At 42.0% G+C, this 22,816-nt stretch overlaps 1 protein-coding gene across 14 annotated transcripts in view; it reads left to right on the top strand.

Moving 5' to 3' along the window:
- The window catches only part of LOC105490184 (microtubule associated scaffold protein 2), a 626,066-nt gene that overhangs the window by 411,616 nt on the left and 191,634 nt on the right, over positions 1–22,816 (top strand). For all 14 annotated transcript variants that reach the window (XM_071081499.1, XM_071081501.1, XM_071081504.1 and 11 more), the window contains one exon: positions 21,076–21,237. In XM_071081499.1, the coding sequence (XP_070937600.1) occupies positions 21,076–21,237 (162 nt within the window). The remainder of the gene's footprint in view (positions 1–21,075; positions 21,238–22,816) is intronic.

Below are 22,816 nucleotides of genomic sequence, written 5' to 3'. Positions count from 1 at the left end.
GTCTATTTCCTAGGAGGCTGTTCAGTTTCTTCTCCTTTAAAGATTTCATATTCCCCGGAAGCTAAGTCAAAGGATTCTTTTTAAGAGTGCAAGAAATCTCAACCAGATGATACAATCTGACTCCTTGCAGTCCCTGAGGTGTTCATACGTATACAGGAAAGGGGTTTAGGGCTCAGGTGCAGTGATCCCCTTTTCAACATTTGACTTGGTTTCTCAGGATTTGAGAGTGGTTTGCTTTCAAAAGTGGCTGACTAAAGCAGTGTTTGACATGTAATAATCCACAAGTCCCTCAGATGCCTCAAAATAACTAATCAGATCTCTGACACAAAAGTAGACTATTTTAGAACAAAAAAAAATCCAAGCTACAGAAATAGAGCACCTAAACTTTCTTATTGCTCTATTAATAAAAGCTACTATATAAGCCCTTGATCATTTCTAAAATTTTATACCATATTAATAACTTCAGCAGAATTTAAATTGGGTTCACATCAGATGCTCTTATCTTTTAACAACTTTCACGCTAAGCATATAATTAAAATGCTCCAGTTTAAATATTTTCCCCAAGGTATTAACTACTAAAAGATTCAGACAATGATGAACTAAAGTTAGAGTGTTCATGGATGATGGCTCAGGCTTTTAAGTACTCCAGATAGGGAAAAGGGATTTATTACAACGGGTCTAATTGATATAAAAGAGGAATGGTGAAAAGTTGCTTTTAATTACTCAAAGGTCTCTTGATATATTAGCCTTTGGTCTTTTAAGTAACTAACCTCCATCAATATTTGACTGATTTCTCTCCTATGTGAATGTGACTGGGCAAATATTAAAGAGAATTTCCTAAATCAAAAGAAAGCTTTAAGCCATGTATGTGCCAGAAGTTAGAAGTCCTGGGCTGGGTGATGCTGGCTTTGATCTTCTGTGATTACTTCTATAACTGAGAGCATCAGTGTTGGCACTCCTGGCCTTTGCTTTCTTTGTTAACCAGCTCTGTCTTTCTTAAAGTAGTTCTGTTATCCACAGGGAAACTGAATCATAGAGAAGGTGGCATTTAATTGGGCTGTGAAGAACTGCTAGACTTGCCGGTGGTTGCAGAATGCCACAGCTCTCTCAGATTTGGGCCTCCTTTCTCTTTTACGCTTGTGTCCCTGGACTATGAGTCCCATTTAACCAGTTCATCTGCACCCATATTTCCCCTGTTTCCTGAACAGAAATAAGAAAGATGGCCCTTTTTGTCATATATTAAAATGGACTCGAGAGGAGATACAGAATCTTCTCTGGAGTGCCTGGGTGGTTGAGGGGATGGATTAAGAGCAGGAGAACTTTTTGTTCCCCCCTACAATGATTAAATTGTGATTAGTGTCAAAAAAAAAAAAAAGTAAGTTTGAAGGAATTATGCCTAGCTCTGGGACACTGAGATGCTGAGGTCCTCAGTCAATCAGACCCCGGGAAAACTACCTCCCAGAGCAGTAGAAGCTTGTGAAGGTGGGGAGGACTGTCAGTGTCAATACCTGCCACTTGCACAAATCACTCGCTTTAATTATTCACCTGGTGAAGTTAGGGATGACTTGAAGATATTTCCATAGGGCTTGCTATAGGGGCTTGCATGAGACATTATCTCATAAAATGTGGTGCCATCTGGGGTCTTGTGGGACAAATAGGAATCTTGAAGAAATGACAGCTGATGAAAGAGAGCTGCTTCTGCTGGTGCTGGTACTGATGGTGTCAGCTAACATGTATTATGTGCCAGGCATTTTATAAAGTGCTGTATATGCACTTTGTCATTTAATTCTCAGATAAGTCTAATGACAGAAGGTAAACAAAAAGCCATTTAACAAAAGAGGATTAATTTGTTTTCTTAAAAGAATGTTACTAGTATGTTTCAAAGCTGTAATGGGACTTGGGCAGAGCCTATGGTGTTTGACTGTACTATATGGCACTCTTATTATTATTACTGTTAAATACTTTGCCTTCAAAGCCTATCCAGAAGAGCTCAAGGAAACTAGACCCTGTGGCAGGAATCCAGTAAGTTCCTGTGGACCTAGAGTTATCATCTTCTTCCCAGCCCCTGACCTGTAGAAGTATGTCTTCCTCTTGATCAGGACATTAGGTATAGGCAAGGATGTGGTCTCTGGTCTAGGGCTGGAATTCTTTATTGGGCTCCTGGAGTTCTGTGTTGAGAAAGACCCAAGGCCACCTTCTGGCTTAGTGAGAAGTTAATATTTTCTCTGGATGAATGGGGAGTAGTGAAATGCATCTCTGTTAGTCTGTTCTTGCATTGCTGTAAATAAATACCTGAGACTAAAAAACGAATCAAGAAAGGGACTTTAATTGACTCACAGTTCTGCAGGCTTTACAGAAAGCATGACACTGGTATCAGCTCAGCTTCTGGGGAGGCCTCAGGGAGTTTTTACTCATGGCAGAAGGCAAAGTAGTAGCAGGCACATCACATGGCAGAAACAGGAGCAAGAGAGAGAATCGAGTGCAAAACCAGATCTGATGAGAACTCACTCACTCATCACCAAGGGGATGGCCCAAGCCATTCACGAGGGATCTGCCCCCATGATGTAAACACTTCCCACCAGGCCCTACCTCCAACACTGGGGATTACGTTTCAACATGAGATTTGGTGGGGACACAGATCCAAACCATATCATCCCACCCCTGGCCTCCAAATCTCATGTCCTTCTCACATCGCAAAATATAATTATCCCCTGCCAATCATCCCCCAAAAGTCTCATTTTAACATCACTAAAAAAGTCCAAAGTCTCATCTGAGACAAGGCAAGTCCCTTCCACTGATGAGCCTATAAAATAAAAAACCCAAGTTATCGATTTCCAATATACAATGGTAGTTACAGGCACTGAGTAAACATTCCCTTTCCAAAAGGGAGGAATTGGCCTAAAGAAAGGGGCAATAGGCCCCACATGAGTCCAAACCCAGCAGGGCAGTCACTAAATCTTAAAGCTCCAAAATAATATCCTTTGACTCCTTGTCCCACATCCAGGGCACATTAGTGCAAGGGGTGAGCTCCCAAGATCTTAGGCAGCTCCCCCACTGTGGCTTTGCAGGATTTAGTCCCCAAGGCTGCTCTCATGGGCTGGAGTTGAGTGCCTGTGGCTTTTCCATGCTGAGGCGTGCAGTCTGCCAGTGGATCTACCATTCTGGAGTCTGGAGGATGGCAACCCCCTTCCCACAGCTCCCCTAGGCAGTGCCCCATTGGGGACTCTGTGTGGGAGCTCCAACCCCACATTTCCCATTGGCTCTGCCCTAGTAGAGGTTCTTTGTGAGGGCTCTGCCCTTACAGCAGGCTCCCGCCAGGCTTTTCCATACATCCTTTGAAACCTAGACGGAGGCTCCCAAGCCTCAACTCTTGCACTCTTCTGTGCACCTGAAGGTTTAACACCATGTGGAATCTGCCAAGGCTTACAGCTTGCACCCTCTGAAGCAGCAGCCAGAGCTGTACCTGGGACGCTTTGAGCCAAGGTTGGAGCCACAGTGATTGGGATGCAGGGAGCAATATCCCAAGGCTGCACAGGGTAGCAGGATCCTAGGCCTGGCCCACAAAACCATTCTTCCCTACTAGGCCTCTGGGCCTGTGATGGGAGGGCTGCCATGAAGGTCTCTGAAATGCATTTGAGGTCTTTTTCCCATTGCCTTGGTTATTAGCAAGTATTTATACAGATATCTCCCTTGTATTTATACAGATATCTCTAGCAAGTGGTTTTCCATAGTCTGATTGAATTCCTCTCTACTTTTTCTCTGCCACAGGACCAGGCTGCAGATTTTCCACTTTTATGCACTGCCTCCCTTTTAAATATGAGTTTCAACTTTAAGTCATTTAGTTGCTCCCACATCTGGGCATAGGCTGTTAGAAGCAGCCAGGCTACACCTTAGACACTTTGCTGTTGAGAAATTTCTTCTACCAAATACTATAAATCTTCACTCATTAGTTCAAACTTCCACACATCCCTAGGGCATGAACGAATGCAGCCAAGTTCTTTATAAAGTTGTAACTTGGATGACCTTTGCTTCAGATTCCAATACGTTCCTCATTTCCATCTGGGACCTTGTCAGCCTAGATTTCACTGTCCATATCACCATCAGCATTTTGGGCACAGCTATTTAAATGGTCTTTAAGAAATTGCAAACTTTCCCTCATCTTCCAGTCTTCTTCTGAGCCTTCCAAACTCTTTTGACCTCTGCCTGTCAACCAGTTTCAAAGCTGCTTCCACATTTTCAGTATCTTTATAGCAATACCCCACTCCTCAATACCAGTTTTCCATATTAGGTTATTCTTGTATCACCATAAAGAAATACTGGAGACTGGGTAATTTATACATTTAGAAGAAGAGACTGAATTGGCTCATGGTTCTACAGGCTTTACAGGAAGCGTGGCACTGATGTCAGCCCAGCTTCTGCAGAGGCTTCAAGGAGCTTTCACTCATGGCAAAAGGCTAAGTGGGAGGAGGAACTTTACATGGCAAAAGCAGGAGCAAGGAGGGGGCCTGCCACAAACTTTTACAAAACCGGGTTTCATCAGAACTTATCACCAAGGAGATGGGCTAAGCCATTCATGAGGAATCCACTGCCATGATTCAGACACCTCCCACCAGGCCCACCTCCAACACTGGGGATTACATTTCAACATGAGATTTGGTGGGGACACACATCAAAACCAAATCAGCATCCCATGTGTTTCTCCCCTTTTCATTTGGACTTAGGGTGCTGAGTAAAGACAGATGGAAAAAGCATGGCCGTTCTCTAGGGTTGCCTCTTCAGAGCCCGACCACCGAGAGTGATCGTAATTATTGCCTTGGAAAGATATGAAGTCATAGGAGGACAAGTGGCAGGAAGAAAAGGGAAGTCAAAAGACGGATGGGCTGTGACTAAGGCTCCATGTTTTGCTAATGGGGGTGACATCAGTGGCAATTCCACTGAGTGCTGATACGTTCCAGCCAATATTCTAAGCACTTTACTCTACTAACTCTTTTCATACAACAATTCCAATAATTAGGTACCACTTTTACCACCATTTTAAGGATGAAGAAATGAAGCATAGAGAGATTAAGCAACTTGTCCAAAGTCAGACACAAGTAAGAGACAGAGCCGAGATCTGAACCCAAGCAGTCCTAACCACTTAACCATTAGCCTTTCAAACTTTGTCAAACCCAGAGATTAATGCTTATGATGAAGCTAAAGTAAAAACTGAATGATGACAGAGGAAAATTATTAGGTAAATGACACCCTCTCTTAGAAAAAGATTAGTGGTGCTTTGGCAGTAATTACCTTCCTCCCCAAATAAAACAACTAAATTTTGATAAGCTCTGATTTTTATCTTTCTGCATATTGTTTTCAAAAATTTTAGAAAATGATCACACTATATTATAGATGATTCCTAACTTTTAAACTATACATGGCCCACCTCTGTCATGCCCACTGTGACTGCACTCCCTAGAGCAGTTGCAAAAAGTGTGAAGCTTTTAGAGAGTCTGTGGGTTCAAGAATTGGGCAAAAGAAGTGGCTATGATAGGAAGCAGCGGCCCCATGGGACAGATTTGCAGCCAGTAATTTATTCGCTTGGGCAGCGGACATCTCAAGCACAGCCTTGTATGAAGTAAGTAGGACAGGAAGCCATGGGATGGAATCCTTACCTGCCTGGGGTTTGCACTGTGCCTTATGTGGTAGCGGGAAATGGGATGGGAAAGATTCAGATGCCAGAAAGAACAGTTTAGGTTTTATTTAGAAGACTACGTTGAATGATCTGTGCTTCGGACAGAATGACAGGCACAGCGAGGAGGATGAACTGAATGAAAGCGCTGGGAAAAGAACAGCTGCTGCCATTGTCTCAGCAAGAGGCACCAAGGGCTAACCTGGTGCTCTTCACAGAAGCAGAGAGGGGATTTACATGTGAAGTCCATAAGGGAAACAAGCATACTGGCTTGCATTGGTATATACAAGGGAAAGATACGTTCAAGGATGATTCTGATGCTTTATTTCTAGGTTTCTATAACAATGATGTCAATAATAAATAAAGGAGGTGGGTGCAGCTGAGAGGAATGTTTGTTGTAAATGCCAACTCCTCCGAGAGGTACTTCCAACCACGCCACCCAAAGTGGGTTTCCCCTTGTCCACCCTTGAGTGCCTTTTCTAGTTCTGTCCCTTGTGTTTTTTCATAACAAATCACAGTGTGTGGTGATTTTGTCTGGACTTGTTTGTGGCCTGTCACCCCTGCTGCAGTGTAAGTTATGTGAAGACAGGCCCACATTTTCCCTGTGTCCCCTGCCTAAGGCAGGGCCTGGCCCAGAGCTCTCAGCAGTTGTTTGTTGAATAAATGCATGAATCGAATAAGTAAACATGTGGAGTTTGAAAGTTCACCAGGTTGTTCCAGCGGGCACATTACAATGTAGGACTGATTCCTTGAAGATGGGCCGGGATTCTCTACGACCCTGTGGGAATCACATGGGTTCATGGTTGATATCATGAGATCCAAGGGATGAAGCCCCCAAAGGAGAGGGCGTAGAAAAAAAAAAAAAAAAAGAAAGTCTGTGGACCAGCAGGGAGGCCTACATCTGAGGATCGCAGGGAGAAAGGACATCCGGTGAATGAGAAAGAAAGAGTGGAGGGAGGCAGGAAGGGGACACTGAGTCAAAGGAAGTGGGGGTGCTCGGAAGCTTCTGGTGCTGCACACCAGCTGGGAAAATGAAAACAGGTGAAAGACTGTTGTATTTGGTAACTAAGAGATCATTTAGAATCCTAAGGAAAGTAATCTGAAGGTAGACATCAGCTTTTTAAAATATATTTTAGGTTCTGGGGTACATGCAGAACATGCAGGTTTGTTACATAGGTATACACATGTCATGGTGGTTTGCTGCACCCATCAACTCGTCATCTACATTAGGTATTTCTCCTAATGTTCTCCCTCCCCCAGCCCCCCACCCGCCAACAGGCCCCGGTGGGTGATAGGCATCAGATTTAAGCAATGAATGAGTAGCAAGAATGAGGAAGGGACAATAAGCTCTTTGAAAGTTTTTATGAAATAGAAAAGAGAATTTTTTTTGACATGAACAGCATATTTGAGGAAGAGGCCTTTTGAGAAAGTAGATAAAGGATGCTCAGCTCAGTTTTAGGAAGCAGTCAAGGGACAGGGAGTGACTGAGGGTCAAGCCAGGTCCCTCCAATGACTCCCATTTTACTCTGTGTGTGTGAAAGTCGAGTCTTGACGGTGCTGCTGAGTCCCTCCAAGTCTTCGTCATCACCATTCAGATCAAATCCTCTGCTTTCTCCTCCTCCTGTCTGTGGCAGCCATGCTCATCCCTTTGCTGGCCCTGCCCTCATTCCTCTCTTGTCTTCTCGTTCACCTCCTTCCAGTCTTATCTTTCCACAGCGCTCCATGGTGAGGCCTTCCCCAGGTCACAACCTCTACCCCACACTCTGCTCTGTTTTTTTTCATGGCATTTCACAATGTGTAGCATACTATGGAATTCTGTTCCATAATTATTCTATATCTTTCTTGGAGGCAGGGTCTCTCTCTCTGTTGTCCAGGATCCCAGGCAGCAGTCCAGTTATGTGATCATAGCTCACTGCAGCCTTAAACTCCTAGACTTCAGCAATCCTCCTACCTCAGCCTCCTGAATAGCTGGGGCTACAGGTGCATCACCATGCCCAGCTTTTTACTTGTTTGTTTGTGTAGAGACATGGTCTCCCTATGTTGCCCAGGCTGGTCTCAAACTCCTGGCTTCAAGCAATCCTCCTGCCTTATCATCCTCTCTTTATGCTGTTTTATATTTATTGTGTATCCCCAACTACAAGAACATGAGCTCCAGAATTGGACAGGGGCAGAACAGTGTCTCAGGAACATGCTCAGTTACAAGTGTAATATAATAAAATTAATAAATATAGTCATGTCAGAATTAAATTCATTCCCCAGTGCCCCTTTGTCTTTAGGTCAGATTCATAGTTTAGTCTCTTCCTGGAGAAGAATCTGCCTTTGCCTACTGGAGAGTGGATACAAGGCTGCTAATTCGTCTTAAGCCATCATCGCTCTTTCCTAAAACACAAGTGAGACTGGAGGGATTGAGAATTTAAATCAGAGACAGCTTTATTGGTTTTACATTCCTCAAGTTTCAAAAAAATAAAGTAAAACTTAAAAAAAATAGATAAGAAAATCATGAAAAGAAATAACAAAGGTAAGAAAATGATATGAAGCCAGAGTTAACATCAGCACATCCAAAAGGAATACTATACCACAAAGATAACATTTAACACCTGTTAAATGACTCTTATTAAAAGGACAAAAGATAACGCATGTTGGTGAAAATGTGGAGAAATAGGAACCTTTGTATACTGTCAGTGAGAGCGTAAAATAGTGCAGCCATTATGGAAAACAGTTCGCTGGTTCCTTGAAAAATTAGTACTAGAACTACCATATGATCCAGCAATTCCAATTCTGGGTATATACTCAAAAGCATTGAAATCAAGGTCTCGAAGAGATATTTACACTCTCACGTTCATTGTGGCACTATTCACAATAGCAAAGATGTAGAAACGAATATCAACGGATGAATGGATTGTTTTTAAATGTGGTATCTACATAAAATGGAATACCATAGGGCCTTTGAAAAAGAAGAAAAATCTGCCGTTTTTGACAACATAGATGAATTTTGAGGACGTTATCCTAAGTGAAATAAGCCAGTCACAGAAGCACAGATACCGTGTGGTCTCAACTACGTGAGGTATCTAAAAAGGCCAAACTCATAGAAGCAGAGAGTGGAATGGTGGCTGCAAGGGGCTGCAGGAAGGGGAGGTGGGGGTGCTGCCATTCATTGGGTATAAAGTTTCATGTATGCAGCATGAATACGTTCTAGAGAGCTGCTGTACAGGTGTATGCCTAGAGTTAACAAAGCAGGCTTGCATACTTACCATTTAAGGGGGCAGATGTGTTGTTAAGTGCTTTTACCACCGTTTTAAAATTGCATACCACAGGGACCTGCTAGAGACAGCCTAATCAAAGAGCAAAAAACCATGTGTTGAAAGATTCATGGTGCCCTTGAGGTAAAGCACCCCTCTCAGGAGGAGTCTGGCCCCAAAGGGAGGTCTCAGGCGCGGTGGACAGCATCCTCTGCCGCATGCCTGTCACAAAACGTGGAGCAAGCTTCTAGCACTACTTCTGAGAGCCAAGCGAGTCAGAGCCAAGCACCGTTCAGTGACGGCAAATCCCTAAGGGCTAGGCAGTTCAGCAGAGGGAAACTCTAGGAAAAGGGATGGAGGTGGAGAGGTACAAATTGGAACTCCCCCTCTTTGAGGTCTCCCCCTGGCATTCTCTGAGATTCTAGTTCTCTGATGTTTCATCTCTCCCTATGGGGAGGAACAGTGTGGACAGGCACCTGGGTCTGGTACCATGCCCCGAGCATGAGCACACGCTCCCTGTGTGTACGGAAGCCGATGCGGCTGGCCCTGTGAGCTCTCAGCAGCACAAGGCCCTTTCTGTCGAGCAGCAGCTGCTCCTTATCCTGCATCTGGTGGCATCTGATCGCTGTTGAAGCTGGCACGGCCCTCTGACAGGCACACAGCCACCTGAGCAGATGGCGGGCAGGCGAGCCGCATCAGGGAGCTGTGGCACACTCTCAGGGCAAGCCCGGGGATCTTCCTTGTTACCTGTCACCATCAGAGAGCATCTTCTCTGTCCCTTGTAAATGTTATTGACTTTACCCAACCAAGTTTGAGTTTCAGAGGCATTCTGCTATTGAAAGTAAAGTTAGAAATTTAAAGTTGGCCGGGCGTGGTGGCTCAAGCCTGTAATCCCAGCACTTGGGAGGCCGAGACGGGTGGATCACGAGGTCAGGAGATCGAGACCATCCTGGCTAACACGGTGAAACCCCGTCTCTCCTAAAAAATACAAAAAACTAGCCGGGTGAGTTGGCGGGCGCCTGTAATCCCAGCTACTCGGGAGGCTGAGGCAGGAGAATGGCGTAAACCCGGGAGGCGGAGCTTGCAGTGAGCTGAGATCCGGTCACTGCACTCCAGCCTGGGCGGCAGAGCGAGACTCCGTCTCAAAAAAAAAAAAAAAAAAAGAAATTTAAAGTTAAAGATACCCTCTTCTTTATTTCAAATTCTCCTGGGGCCTGCAACCTTAAGCATCCTTCTAGTCTGTGCCTTTAAAAATAGGACTGGAAATAAATCTCTGAAATGCATTCTGGCTTCCTGATCTCCTAGTAAAAGATTCCTCTATTCTCGGTTTCTGCCAGCATCCACCGTTGGCAACTTGTATTTTCTGTCCCTGCAACAGCCTAACGTGTACTTTCTGTCCCTGCAACAGCTTCTGAGTGAAGGTTGATAAGTGAGAGGTTATGAGAGGAGTCTGCTACTATCTTCCTCTATCTGTCTGTCTTCCTGAATTTTCCATTTTTCCTCCCGAATTTTACTTTTCAATCAAACCATACTCCTTGCCAATCATGCACTTCCCTAATGCTGGGTCTTTACTCATGCCATCCCTTCTCCTTCACAGATTTTCCCTGTCTTTACAGATCCAAGTCCCACCTGACTGTCAGAACCCACCTTGAGTGTCTCTGCTAGTACCTGCCCATATCCCCTTGGGCTGGGCTCTTCTTGTTCTTTCTTGGTGCTGTTAAGATATGCTCACTTTCTTCCTGTTTATTGGAGTTTGTGTTTCTGTCTTATTCGTTTGCTGGACCAAGCAGCTCATGTGTTCATCAGTGATTTGCCAAGTGTGGGTTTATAACAATAACATCAGCCAGCATTTGCTCAATGCTAACTGACTGTATCTTGCCTGAATTTCTGCAAATGGACACAGTCATATGAAATATGAACTTCTGGGGATTATAGACCAGATCCCTCATCTCCTTATCCCTGAGGTTTAGCACAGTGCCTGAAACATCAAGGGTGACCAATCAATGTTTCATGGATAGATGATATAAGGATTTATATAAGTACCAAAGCTTGCTGTGAGGGTTTATGGTGCTTAAGCCATCTTTCTAAACTTCCCCCTCACTCTTAGTCTTAATGCTTCCTCTTTGAAAGAGATCCAGAATTTGAAACTTTTCATATCTAACTTTTTCTCTGTGGAATCTCAACTTTTCTTAGACAAATATTTCATTTTGAAAAAGAAATAAATAGGTTTGCTGCAATGACAAGATCTCAGGTTTACTTTAGGCCTTTAATGTGAGAAAGAAAATATACGCTTTGGTTAAAATATGCAGAATGGGGAAGTAAAACATTCAGTTGATACTTTAATAATTAAACTAAATATTATCACCCAGTGATAAATGCTGCTAAGTCAGTGAAATATGCATCAATTAGCTAATCATGCAGCCAGAGCATTATACAATTTGATTGCCTGGGATTGTTAAAAAAAAAAAAAAAAGTCAGTGAAGAGAGTAATTTATTGATTATAATATTGATATTCAAAGTCAGTGAAAGTTGTTTCTTAGAGTTTGGCTATGATGCCATCTTCTTCTTAACGACTGTTTTGCTTTTCTTCTACAGCCTTCCTCTTCCTTAAGAACCTCATTTTGGTCTGGTTAGTGTTTATACCCTGTTGCCATTATTTCTTTTGAGAGTTTAGGCTGAGTTCCTGGTATTCTCAATAAATGAAGTAGTGAAAAGTGCACCGAATATGGGTCAGAAATCCTAAATTCTCACTCAAACTTCAGTCACAATCAATTATCGTTTTGAGGCGGTTGAATAGGAATCACTCATTACTTTGTAGGGGGATGTCAAGTGACCTATAAATCTACCTTCCTCCTCCCAGTCCCAAAAATTTTACAAGAGACTTTTCTTCCCTTAGCACAGGCTTCTCTGGCCTGAATTTGCATGTGTCTTCCTTTTTCAGCAGCTGTCCTAGTTTCTTTGTGCTGCTATAACAAAATACCATAGACTGGGTAATTAATACAGAACAGAAACTTACTTTCTCACAGTTCTGGAGACTGTGAAGTCCAAGATCAAGGGACTGGCAAGTTTGGTTGGCTAGTGAGGGCTACACCCTCCGAGGGGAAGAACTTCGTGTCCTCATATGGCAGAATTAATGTGGAAGCAGGGAGGAAGGGCCAGGTGCCAAATACGATGTGAAGCCTCTTTGATAAGGGCCTTAATACCGTTCATGAGGGAAAGGCCCTCATAGCCCAATCATCTTTAAGCCCCCATCTCTTAATACCATCACACTGGCAAGCAACATCTGAATGTTGGAGGAGACATGTTCAAACCATAACAGTAATGTAGGACCAGAGCAGCTCAGACTTACACCTAATTCTGCAGGGGTGTAAGAGAAAAGTGAAGGGGTTTAAGGAGGAGCTGAGTATCACCCTCCTTACATAGGAGCTTGGACATTTTGCTTTAATGCATGGGGTGCAATAGTAGGTTTGAGGAATGCTTTTTTTTTAGTATTATGTAAGAATATATTATCAGAAGACAGAAGAACCCTTTGACAGATTGGTTGGAATTCACTGTAGTCACAATTCAGGGATAGGGGACAGAGAATAGGAATAAAAACATCACCAGAAAAGAGCATTAGGAGTCTCTCAGGGGAGAGGTGAAGAGCTGAATCACAATTTAAGGAACTTGTTACAGCCAGGGGATCTAGAGGAAAAATCCTTTGAGACTTTTTTTTTTCTTTTTTGAGACATAATTCAAGTACCATAAAATTTACCTCTTTAAAGTATATAAGTTAGTGGTTTTCAGTATATTCACAAGGTTATGCAATACCATCCCTATTTAATTCCAGAACATAATTAATCACCCCAGAAGGAAACCCTGTATCAATTAGCAGTCACTCCATTTCCCTCCAACCCCTGAAAGCCACTGATCAACTTTCTGTCTCTCTGTCTATTCTGGACATTTCATAGAAATGTAATTACATAATATTTGTCCTTTTGTGAATGTTTTTAGGATTCATGCATGTTATATGGCATATATCATCACTTCATTTCTTCTTATGGCTGAATAATGTTCCATGGTATGGATATACCATATTTAGGGTATTCATTCATCAGTTGATGGGGAGCCATTTGGGTAGTTTTCACTTTTTGACTTGTGAATAATGTTGCTGTGAACATTCATGTACAAGCTCTTATGTGAACATATGTTTTCAGTTTTCTTGGGCATATACTTAGGAGCAGAACTGCTAAATCACATGGTAACTCTGTGGTTTTGTTTGTTTGTTTTGTTTTTATTTGTTTGTTTGTTTTGGAGATGGAGTCTCGCTCTGTCACCCAGGTTGGAGTGCAGTGGCGTGGTCTCGGCTCACTGCCAGCTCCACCTCCCAAGTTCATGCCATTCTTCTGCCTCAGCCTCCTGGGTAGCTGAGACTACAGGTGCCTACCACCAAGCCTGGCTAATTTTTTGTATTTTTAGTAGAGATGGGTTTTCACAGTGTTAGTCAAGATGGTCTCGATCTCCTGACCCTGTGATCCACCCACCTCCGCCTCCCAAAGTGCTGAGATTACAGGTGTGAGCCACTGTGCCCAGCCAACTCTATGTTTAACATGTTGAGAAACTACCAACCTTTTTTCCAAAGCAGCTGCACCATTTTATACTCCCACAGCAATGTATGAAGATTTCAGTTTCTCCACATCCCCATCAATACTTTTTGTTGTCTGTATTTTAATTATAGCTATTCTACTGGGTTTGAAGTGGTATCTCATTGTAGTTTTGATCTGCATTTCCCTAATGACAAGTGCATACCTTTTCATGTACTTATTTCACATTTTATAGATCTTCTTTGGAGAAATGTCTATTCAGATCCCTTTCTCATTTTTAATTGGGTTATTTGGCTTTTTATTGAATTTATAGAAATTCTTTTTGTTTTTGAGACAGGGTCTCACTTTACCACCCAGGCTGGAGTGCAGTGGCGTGATCACAACTCACTGCACCCTTGACCTCCTGGACTCCAGAGATCGTCCAACTCCAAGTAGCTGGGACTATAGTTGTTTACCACTATGCCCCAGCTAATTTTTTTTTTTTTTTTTTTTTTGTAGAGACAGGGTCTCACTATGTTGCCCAGGCTAGTCTCAAACTCTGGCCTCAAGCAATCCTCTGCCTTGGACTCCCAAAGTGCTATGATTACAGGTGTGAGCCATCATGCTCAGCTGATAAAAATTCTTTATATATTTTGTAAACTAGACCCTTATCAGATATGACTTGCAAATATTTTCCCCAATTCTGTGAATTCTTTTGACTTTTTAAATAGTGTCCTCTGAAGTACAAATTTTTTATTTGATTGCAGTCCATTCACTTCTTTTTTTTGTTTTATAGATTTAGAAACTCTTTTTTAATATATTTTTAATTTTTGTGGATACATAGTATGTGTATTTATGGGTTACATGAGCTATTTTGATACAGGCATGCAATGCATAATAATCAAATCAGGTAAATGGGGTATCCATTATCTCGGACATTTATTCTTTGTGTTGTAAACAATCCAGTTATACTCTTTTAGTTATTTTTAAATGTATAGTCACCCTGTTATATACTAGATCTTATTTATTCTATTTTTTGTACCCATTAACCATCCCTACTACCTCTGCTCCCACGCACCACTACCCTTCCAGCTTCTAATAACCATTCTTCTACTCTTATCTGTATGTGTTTAGTTGTTTTAATTTTTAGCTCCCATAGATAAGTGAGAACATGGGAAATTTGTCTTTCTGTGTCTGGTTTACTTCACTTAATATAATGACCTCCAGCTTCATCCCTGTTGTTGCAAATGACAGGGCTCCCCATTCTTTTTTATGGCTGAATAGTTCTCCATTGTATAGATGTACCACATTTTCTTTATCCCTTCACCTACTGATAAACACTTAGGTTGCTTCCAAATTTTGGCAGTTGTGAGTAGTGCTGCAACAAGCATGGGATGCAGAGATCTCTTCAATACACTGATTTCTTTTCTTTTGGGTATGTACTTAGGAGTGGGATATATGTCTTCTTCTCAACTTGTTAGAGCTTTAGATGTCACATTCTAAGAAACCATTGCCTAATCCAAGATCATTCACATTTACACCTATGTGTTCTCCTAAGAGTTTTATATTTTTAGCTCTTACATTTAGATCTAAGATCTATTTTGAATCAGTTTTTGCTAATTTAAAACAAATTATGGTGTGAGGTAGGAGTTCAAGTCCATGAGATTTTGATTGATGCAACTGATCAGCTCAGGGTGTCTACACACTGTGAGGAATGAACTGTAGGAACTATCCCTGGAGGGAGAATAAGAAGATCGCCTTCCCCACGGATTTGATGCTGAAAAGAGCATGTTTGTCCTAAGAGTTTAATGAGAAAATTATAGAGAGATTTGGTTTATGTATTGAACTGGACCCAGCTGGATTCTGTAATCATGTGGAATATATAACCTCGCAATTTTTCAGTTTTTTTATATATATATATATATTTATATATATATATATAAAGGTGTATATATATATACACACCTTTTATTTTACTCTAATGAAGGAGATCTTACCTTCCAAATGGTAAGTTGATGATGTGATGATTCAGATATCTACAGAAGATGATCTCTGTTCAGCAGTGAAGCAAGAGGCTATAGTCCTTTAGTTTCCATGAGCAGTGGAATACCTTCATCCTTCGGGGAAAACGGTATGATGGAAGCAGAGAGTCCCACTGGCATGGGCACAGGAAGGGAATTAAGGAGAATGAGCTGGCCACCAATCAGCTCAATATTTAAGAATAGTATAGGAGGCTGGGCACGGTGGCTCACGCCTGTAATCCAAGCACTTTGGGAGGCCGAGGCGGGTGGATCACCTGAGGTCAGGAGTTCAAGACCAGCCTGGCCAACATGGTGAAACCTCATCTCTACTAAAAATACAAAAATTAGCCAGGCCATGGTGGTGGGTGCCTGTAGTCCCAGCTACTCGGGAGGGTGAGGCAGGAAAATCACTGGAACCCAGGAGGTAGAGGTTGCAGTGAGCCAAGACTGTGCCACTGCACTCCAGCCTGGTGGACAGAGGGAGACTCTGTCTCAAAATAAGTAAATAAATAAATAAGAAAAAAAAGAGAATAGTATAAGGAAATTCTTTCAATGACATATGTTTGTTTACTGGAAATGCCTTTTCTGTCTACTTCATACCCTTTAACTGACAGTTATTAACCTCTGTTCTGTATGGTGTCTTACATTTCTGCATGTCTTCTAAACAGAGCCCACCCACTAACTTCTGACAACCCCACCCACTAAATGCCAGCATTGCCTCAGTCCAAATTATCCTCATAAATGTTGATCCCCAGTGGAGTAGTGCTGCCCCTCTTTGGAGCCACTTGTTTTGATGTTTATTTTTTCATGATACTAAGCCTTCTTTGTATCTCTATCATGTAACATGGTTCTAGGGTATAATTATTACTCAGCATGTTTGCTGATTTTATGTCTGTGCTTGCTCTTCTTTCAGTTAAGTTGCAGTTGGGAAAAGAAGACTTAATTGTGTCCATTGAAAGTGTTGACATTTTTCATGGAACTTAACAAGCTGATTCTGGAACTTATATGCAAAACTAAAGGGCCAAAGATGGTTAAGACAGTTTTTAAAGTCAAAGTTCAAGGTTGTGATATTTGTCTTATACAGGTTTAGTATACCAGGACTGATCTTACATTGTAGTGAATAAATGCGGTATAGTATTGGCACAGTGATAGACAAATAGACCGATGAAATGGAACAGAGAACTCAGAAATAGAGCCTCACATGGCATACAGTGAATATTTGTTCATCACACCACTCCCTTTTCCCCTGGACATAAACTAAACTACATTTCCCAGCCTCCCTTGCTGGCTCTTGTGACTGAGTTCCAGCCAGTAGACTGAAGGCAGAAGTGATACACGCCACTTCCAGGCATGGCCCATGAAATCTTCCTGTGAACAGTTCATTTTCCTCTGTCTACCAGCTGAATGTTAAGTTCTCAAGAGATCCAGAGTAGGGCAAAAGCTCAAGATGAAGATAGCTTTGATCCCTGAATTCTCCCAAGGAGAGCACGCAAGGCAGCCCATCCAGAGCACCTGCAAAAGATGATTCATGATCACAAATTAAACTTTTGCTATGTTAAGTACTGAAATTGTGGGATTGTTTGTGGGTCTGCCCCAGTAAATCATGTTTGGATGGAAACTTGTCATGTAACAGCTGGCTCAGCAGATAATGCAAGGAAGTTAGACTACTTAATATAAAGGCCTGGGACAGCGGGCTGCTATGTAGAAAATAACACCAACAAATTCAGTCTCTTCCCCATGTACCATTCTAGGTGGATTGATACTGTAAATGTGAAAATAGAACTTTAAAACTTTTCAAACAGCACATAGGAGAACATCTTTATGATTTCAGGAGAGAGATTGAAAGTCTAAGACAAGCAAAGTACAAATCAGGAGAGAAAGACTGATGAAAATCAATTGCATTAAAATGAGAAAGTTCTGAATAAAGGCACCATAAGTGTGAAGACAAGCCAAAGACTGGGAGAGTATTTGAAATATATCAATATCCAATATACTGATACCCAATATAGAATCCAATAAAGGTTGTGTCCAGACTATTTAAAGAAGTAAGGCTAACCACCTCAATTATGGGCAAAAGTTATGAATGGGCATCTTACGGAAGGGAAAAACTTGAGTAGTCAATAACTATGTGAAAAAAATCTCGAATCTCGCCACCTGTCAGAAACGTGTAAATTAAAACCAGTTAATAAAATTAAACCAGTTGCCAAAATTAAAATCCTGTGATGCTACATTTACTACCTCTGGTTAATGTGAATTGCAACAAGCAATTTGGAAAGCAATTTTGAATATCCAGGAAACTTGAGCAAACTTCCCTATATCCCAGCAGTTTTTCACTGTCAATGGAGTTGATGATGTTTCATATTTCCTAAGCTTGATGGTCAATAGTGTTATTATCCTCACCTTTTTCTACGTCTGAAATCGTTTATCATCTATTTTTAAGACAGTCATATTCTCTTCTCTTTGGTCTTTCATACTACAGGTATTATCAGATTTACCTCAATCCTTTTCTTTCTTCTCATGTCGAGCAGCCCATCTCATATTAATCATTGAATACTTTCCAAATAGTTTTCCCATGAAAAACTGATTTGTTGTAATGACTTAGCCCTAGAACTTAGAATTAGTGTATACATTAATAACTAACACATAGAGCATACTATATATCAGATACTAAGTATTTTTTCATAGCTACTCTTACATTAACTTTAAAAAAACTGTCCTGCCATTAGCTTCTTTAATTCTCACAACAACTCTGTGAGGTAGATTATCATTATCCCTGCTTATGAATGAAGAAACTGTGGTGCAAGAGAGGCGATAGGTAGAGGAGGTGGTATTCAAACCCTAGCCATCTCACTCCCAGATCTGCACCACGAACCACCTTGCTGATGTTTCTGCTGTGCTATGGTCAAGTGGAAGGGTAGGTAGATTTCCTGGGTTGTTCAGGCTGGAGTCGGTTCAGATTGGTTGGGAATGAAAAGACTGAATTAGCCACGTGAACCATTTCCACTGGCTGAATTCTCCAGAACATTTTTCTGGCTCACAGAAGCAGTTTATTTCCAGTTGTTTTCTTCCTCTTACCAGGCAATGGTTTAATGTTGTCAGCATTATTGTGAAGTACTTGGAGGATTTATAGAATTCAACAGCCATTTCCAAATTCGGAGTACTTTTCCTTTACTGAATAATGCATCTTTAATTACCAGCCAACTTAAGCCGGTTTTCAAAGAGTGGAACTGTTTATTGCCAGCTGTCTCCCACAATAATAGATAAGAATCGTGTTTTATATTATTTTATTTTTTGGTAATTCAAGCCCTCCCTCAGAGGGAAGTACATAGTTCCCTGATACTTGTACTTCAAACAGATGAATTACTTCCCAGCCTGGAGAGCAGCCAAATCTCTAAATTGACGTGTTCACAGAATAATAAATTTCATGTAAGAGAATGATGCCAGATGCAAGAGGATTTGATACAAGTGCATTTGAACTCTACAGACGATACAAAATATTTCTCTTAAGAAATTTTCGGGCCGGGCGCGGTGGCTCACGCCTGTAATCCCAGCGCTTTGGGAGGCCGAGGCAGGCGGATCACAAGGTCAGGAGATCGAGACCACGGTGAAACCCTGTCTCTACTAAAAATACAAAAAATTAGCCGGGCGCGGTTGTGGGCGCCTGTAGTCCCAGCTACTCGGGAGGCTGAGGCAGGAGAATGGCGTGAACCCGGGAGGCGGAGCTTGCAGTGAGCCGAGATCGTGCCACTGCACTCCAGCCTGGGCGACAGAGCGAGACTCCGTCTCAAAAAAAAAAAGAAATTTTCATACATTGTTAAATAAAAGACTCTGTGAGAGGTTCTGGGCTCAATTCAGCTTCTGCTACACATTTCAGTGAACAGATTATTCTGGCAGTATGTCAGCAGGAGGCTAGACATTAGATAATTACTCGTGAAATATTTCTAATGGTTGAGCCATGTCCCATGTGAAATATCATTCAACCCCTGAGAGATTCCCTGAGTTCTAGGACTGGACTGGTGCATCCACTGGATAATTCAGAAGCTGAGGCTCACTGTTTTTGCACGTTCATGGTGTTGCTTTTCCTGGCTAGGTTTGCATCAAACACACTTTTTATCTGCATTATTTTTTATCTGACACCCAGGATACAGTGCAGATCCTTTCAATGGAGTTTCAATGCATTTGTTTTCTTTGCATAGGTTAAATACATTCTCTTAGTCCTATGTAGAACTATTTTAAAAACCTTGCACAACACCTTAAAAGAACTATAGGGCATAGGTCTTGTTTTAAGAAATAGTACATTCTTTGATTTCTTCCTAAATATGCTTTTCTTTAGAAACAACAGAAATCTCCACAATTTTAAACAGAATTTCAGGTGTTAAGAGGGAGAAAAGCAACAATCTTTTACTCTAAATGGTTGAATAAAATGCCTGGATGTTATAAACACTAAAGCCATTTTAATAATGTTATCTTTTTTATGGAGGCCTTATCTAAATAGAATGTTTAGACTAACCTTTGAAAAGGATGAAAACAAAAAATTTAATCCTTTGCTAAAATGTCGTATACTTCTTCCAGCTGTCATGGCTTACTTTTCATGGTAGATAGTCATATTCCTACCACTGGACTGTTTTATTCCAAACAAGCGGTAATCTCTGTGCATTCAGGCTCTCTAAATTAATAGATTAGCTTCACAGCTGTACTCAGAAGTCTATTAGAAAGAGTTACCCTTTAACAGAGAATAGATAGTGATGTCATTGTCTTTAAGAGATTGAAAATGTATTAACCACAAGGTTTAGAAAGATATAGAAGAAAAGTTTAAGCCAAACAACTTTGCATATTTAAATTTGACACAAACACAGTCCCAGTATGCCATATCCTTGGAGTCTCAGAGCAGTGGATTATAAAGAGGCTCTTTCTAAATTGACTAGTAAACTGCAATTATCAATAAATGTCTTCTACCTTGGAAGTACTAGGCTCTAATTCAGGGTCCTCCCAGTTTGTTGAGGCCTCCGCTTTTCAAACAGAAAGCTTGCTTGAGTTTCAGAGAGATTCTCTGTCCCCACGCTCCCTACCCGTCTACCTTCATCCCAAGCCTCCTCTTCCGGGGGTCAAATGAGCGGGGTTTCAGGAGCTCTGAATAAAATTCCTGGGCTCATGGTACCGTGTATATTCCTCTACTCACTTCTCCTGCGTCACTCACTCTGTATTTCAAAAATGAAAGGCTCTTCATTCTCTGAGTTATCAAATAAGTGTTTATTATATACACATACATTTACACATAAGCGAACTCTGCGTGTGTGTGTGTGTGTGTCTGTCTGTGTGTGTGCGTGCGTGCATGCAGGCTGCTCCTCACTTTTGTGGAGCCCCTTTTGGTGCACGGGATTTGTGTGACAGATATTTATGCAGTGACTAAAGGGAGTTCTTCTCCACATAAGGTTCCAGAAAAATACTTTTCAAGGTCACTCACTAAGAATCAGGTCAAGTTCTAAAGCAGATGACGGCAGTAGGATTGGTTGGCAAGTGCAAATGGTGAGGGCTCCATCCATTTTTCATGAAGTTATAATTAACACGCTGTCTGCCTCCCACAGGTGCAACCTTTGGGAATGAAGAACAGCCGGTTCTGAAGGCATCTCTGCCTTCTAAGGACACACCCAAGGGGGCCGGCCGGGTGGCCCCTCCAGCATCCTCCAGTGTGGCAGCACCCCGCAGGAGTTTACTTCCAGCGCCAAAATCCACTTCCACACCTGCTGGTAAGACTTTGTGCCTTGCAGAGGCTTCCTGATGGCGTGCCCTTTCTGCATTAATAAAAAGTCTTTTGAAAGCCCCTGTGTACATCAGTTATTTAGAAGGGATGATTGGTGAAATGATAGTTCATAATATCACTGCTTTTAAGGCACTTTCGTATATTCATGTTTAAATTCTCATAACTGCCTCTCACTCTTCCCATGACTGGTAACCCTTTGAATCACACAGTTTCCGTTTCAGAAAGCAAGAACCAACTATTTTAAGCAAATTGGCATTTGGCTCAGGGAAGTGGGTGCTCACAATATCACTGCAAGGACTGTAGGAGCAAGCTCCAGGCTGCGCCTCCAGGAACGAGCCCCACAGCCCCGAGAGAAGCGCTGTCTCTGCAACGGTCCGGGAGCTCCATGCCTCTGCTGGCTCTAGGCTCACATCTCCAAAGCTAGGATCCAGGGATGGATCCACGGCTCCCATGGTAGGGTTGGCTCGAGACTGGACTGCAGGGTTCAGTCCAGCAAAACTGATCCCTGTTCCCCACCTGTGCATACCCACAAAGTTAGTGACTGGACCTGCAGAATTCGGCTGATTCAAAGGTGTAACTAGCACAGGTGCTTGTCAGCAGAAAGTGCCCAGGCAGCACCAGTGTGGCCCCTGCTGTGCTTCTCCTCCCATCCCTCCCACAAGTGCATCTCTTTGCCTGCAAGGATGTTTGTGTATGTTGTTCCTAGCTTTTCTTTTTCTGCACTATAGAAGGCAAATTTATCAGGGTGGTAGAATGAATGTTGAGCCCTAATTCACCATAGATGGCTCATCCATATCAGTGTTTATTCCTCTGTATTTTTCCTATGCTTGTATCAAGGTATCATCATATCAATGTATATACATATGTAAACGTATGAGTTTTATAGGTATTTTTAAATGAGACTGCATTATTTCAATTTTTCTACATGTTGCTTTCCTTAGTATAGGTCACAGAAATACCCTTGGCCATGGTCGGGCTCATTCTTTTCAATGGCTGCATGCTGTGGATATGCCATGGTGTATTCAATCATTCCTTCACTAGTTGGCGTTCATTTTGCAACCAGTATTTGCTACAACAAACAATGCTGCAATAAACAGCCTTGAGTGGGTGGCGTTGTTTCTGTGGGATCAGTTCCCTGGACTGGTATTGCTTTGTTTGATGCATTAATAGATATGGATAGATTGCCTTTCAGAGAGGCTCCACCCGTATCCCTGCTAGGAAGAGGTGTTATCCCTTTCTAGAATTTTGGTCCCCTTGATGGGAGTCAAGTATTATCGCAAAGTTATTTTACTTTGCATCTCCCTGACCACTAGACTAACTGGAACCTCTTGCTCTAGCAGCACCTTGCAGTTCCTTTTGTTAAGACTTAAATTGGCTCATTTAGTTTTGTTCTTCCTGGGGGGAAGGTAAGCTTCTGGGGGTGGTAACTGTGTCTGTTTTAACACAGCATCCTCATTGCCTGCCACAGTGACTGACTCACAGCAGGTGTTTAACATCTATGTGTTAATTATTGAATCAACAAATGAATGAATGGATATCACATGGCATTTGAATCTTTCAGCTAC

The sequence above is a fragment of the Macaca nemestrina genome, chromosome 16, assembly GCF_043159975.1.
Source record: "Macaca nemestrina isolate mMacNem1 chromosome 16, mMacNem.hap1, whole genome shotgun sequence".
NCBI lineage: Eukaryota > Metazoa > Chordata > Mammalia > Primates > Cercopithecidae > Macaca > Macaca nemestrina.
The sequence above is the reverse complement of the archived record's forward strand: the minus strand, read 5'-3'. Positions and strand labels throughout refer to the sequence as shown.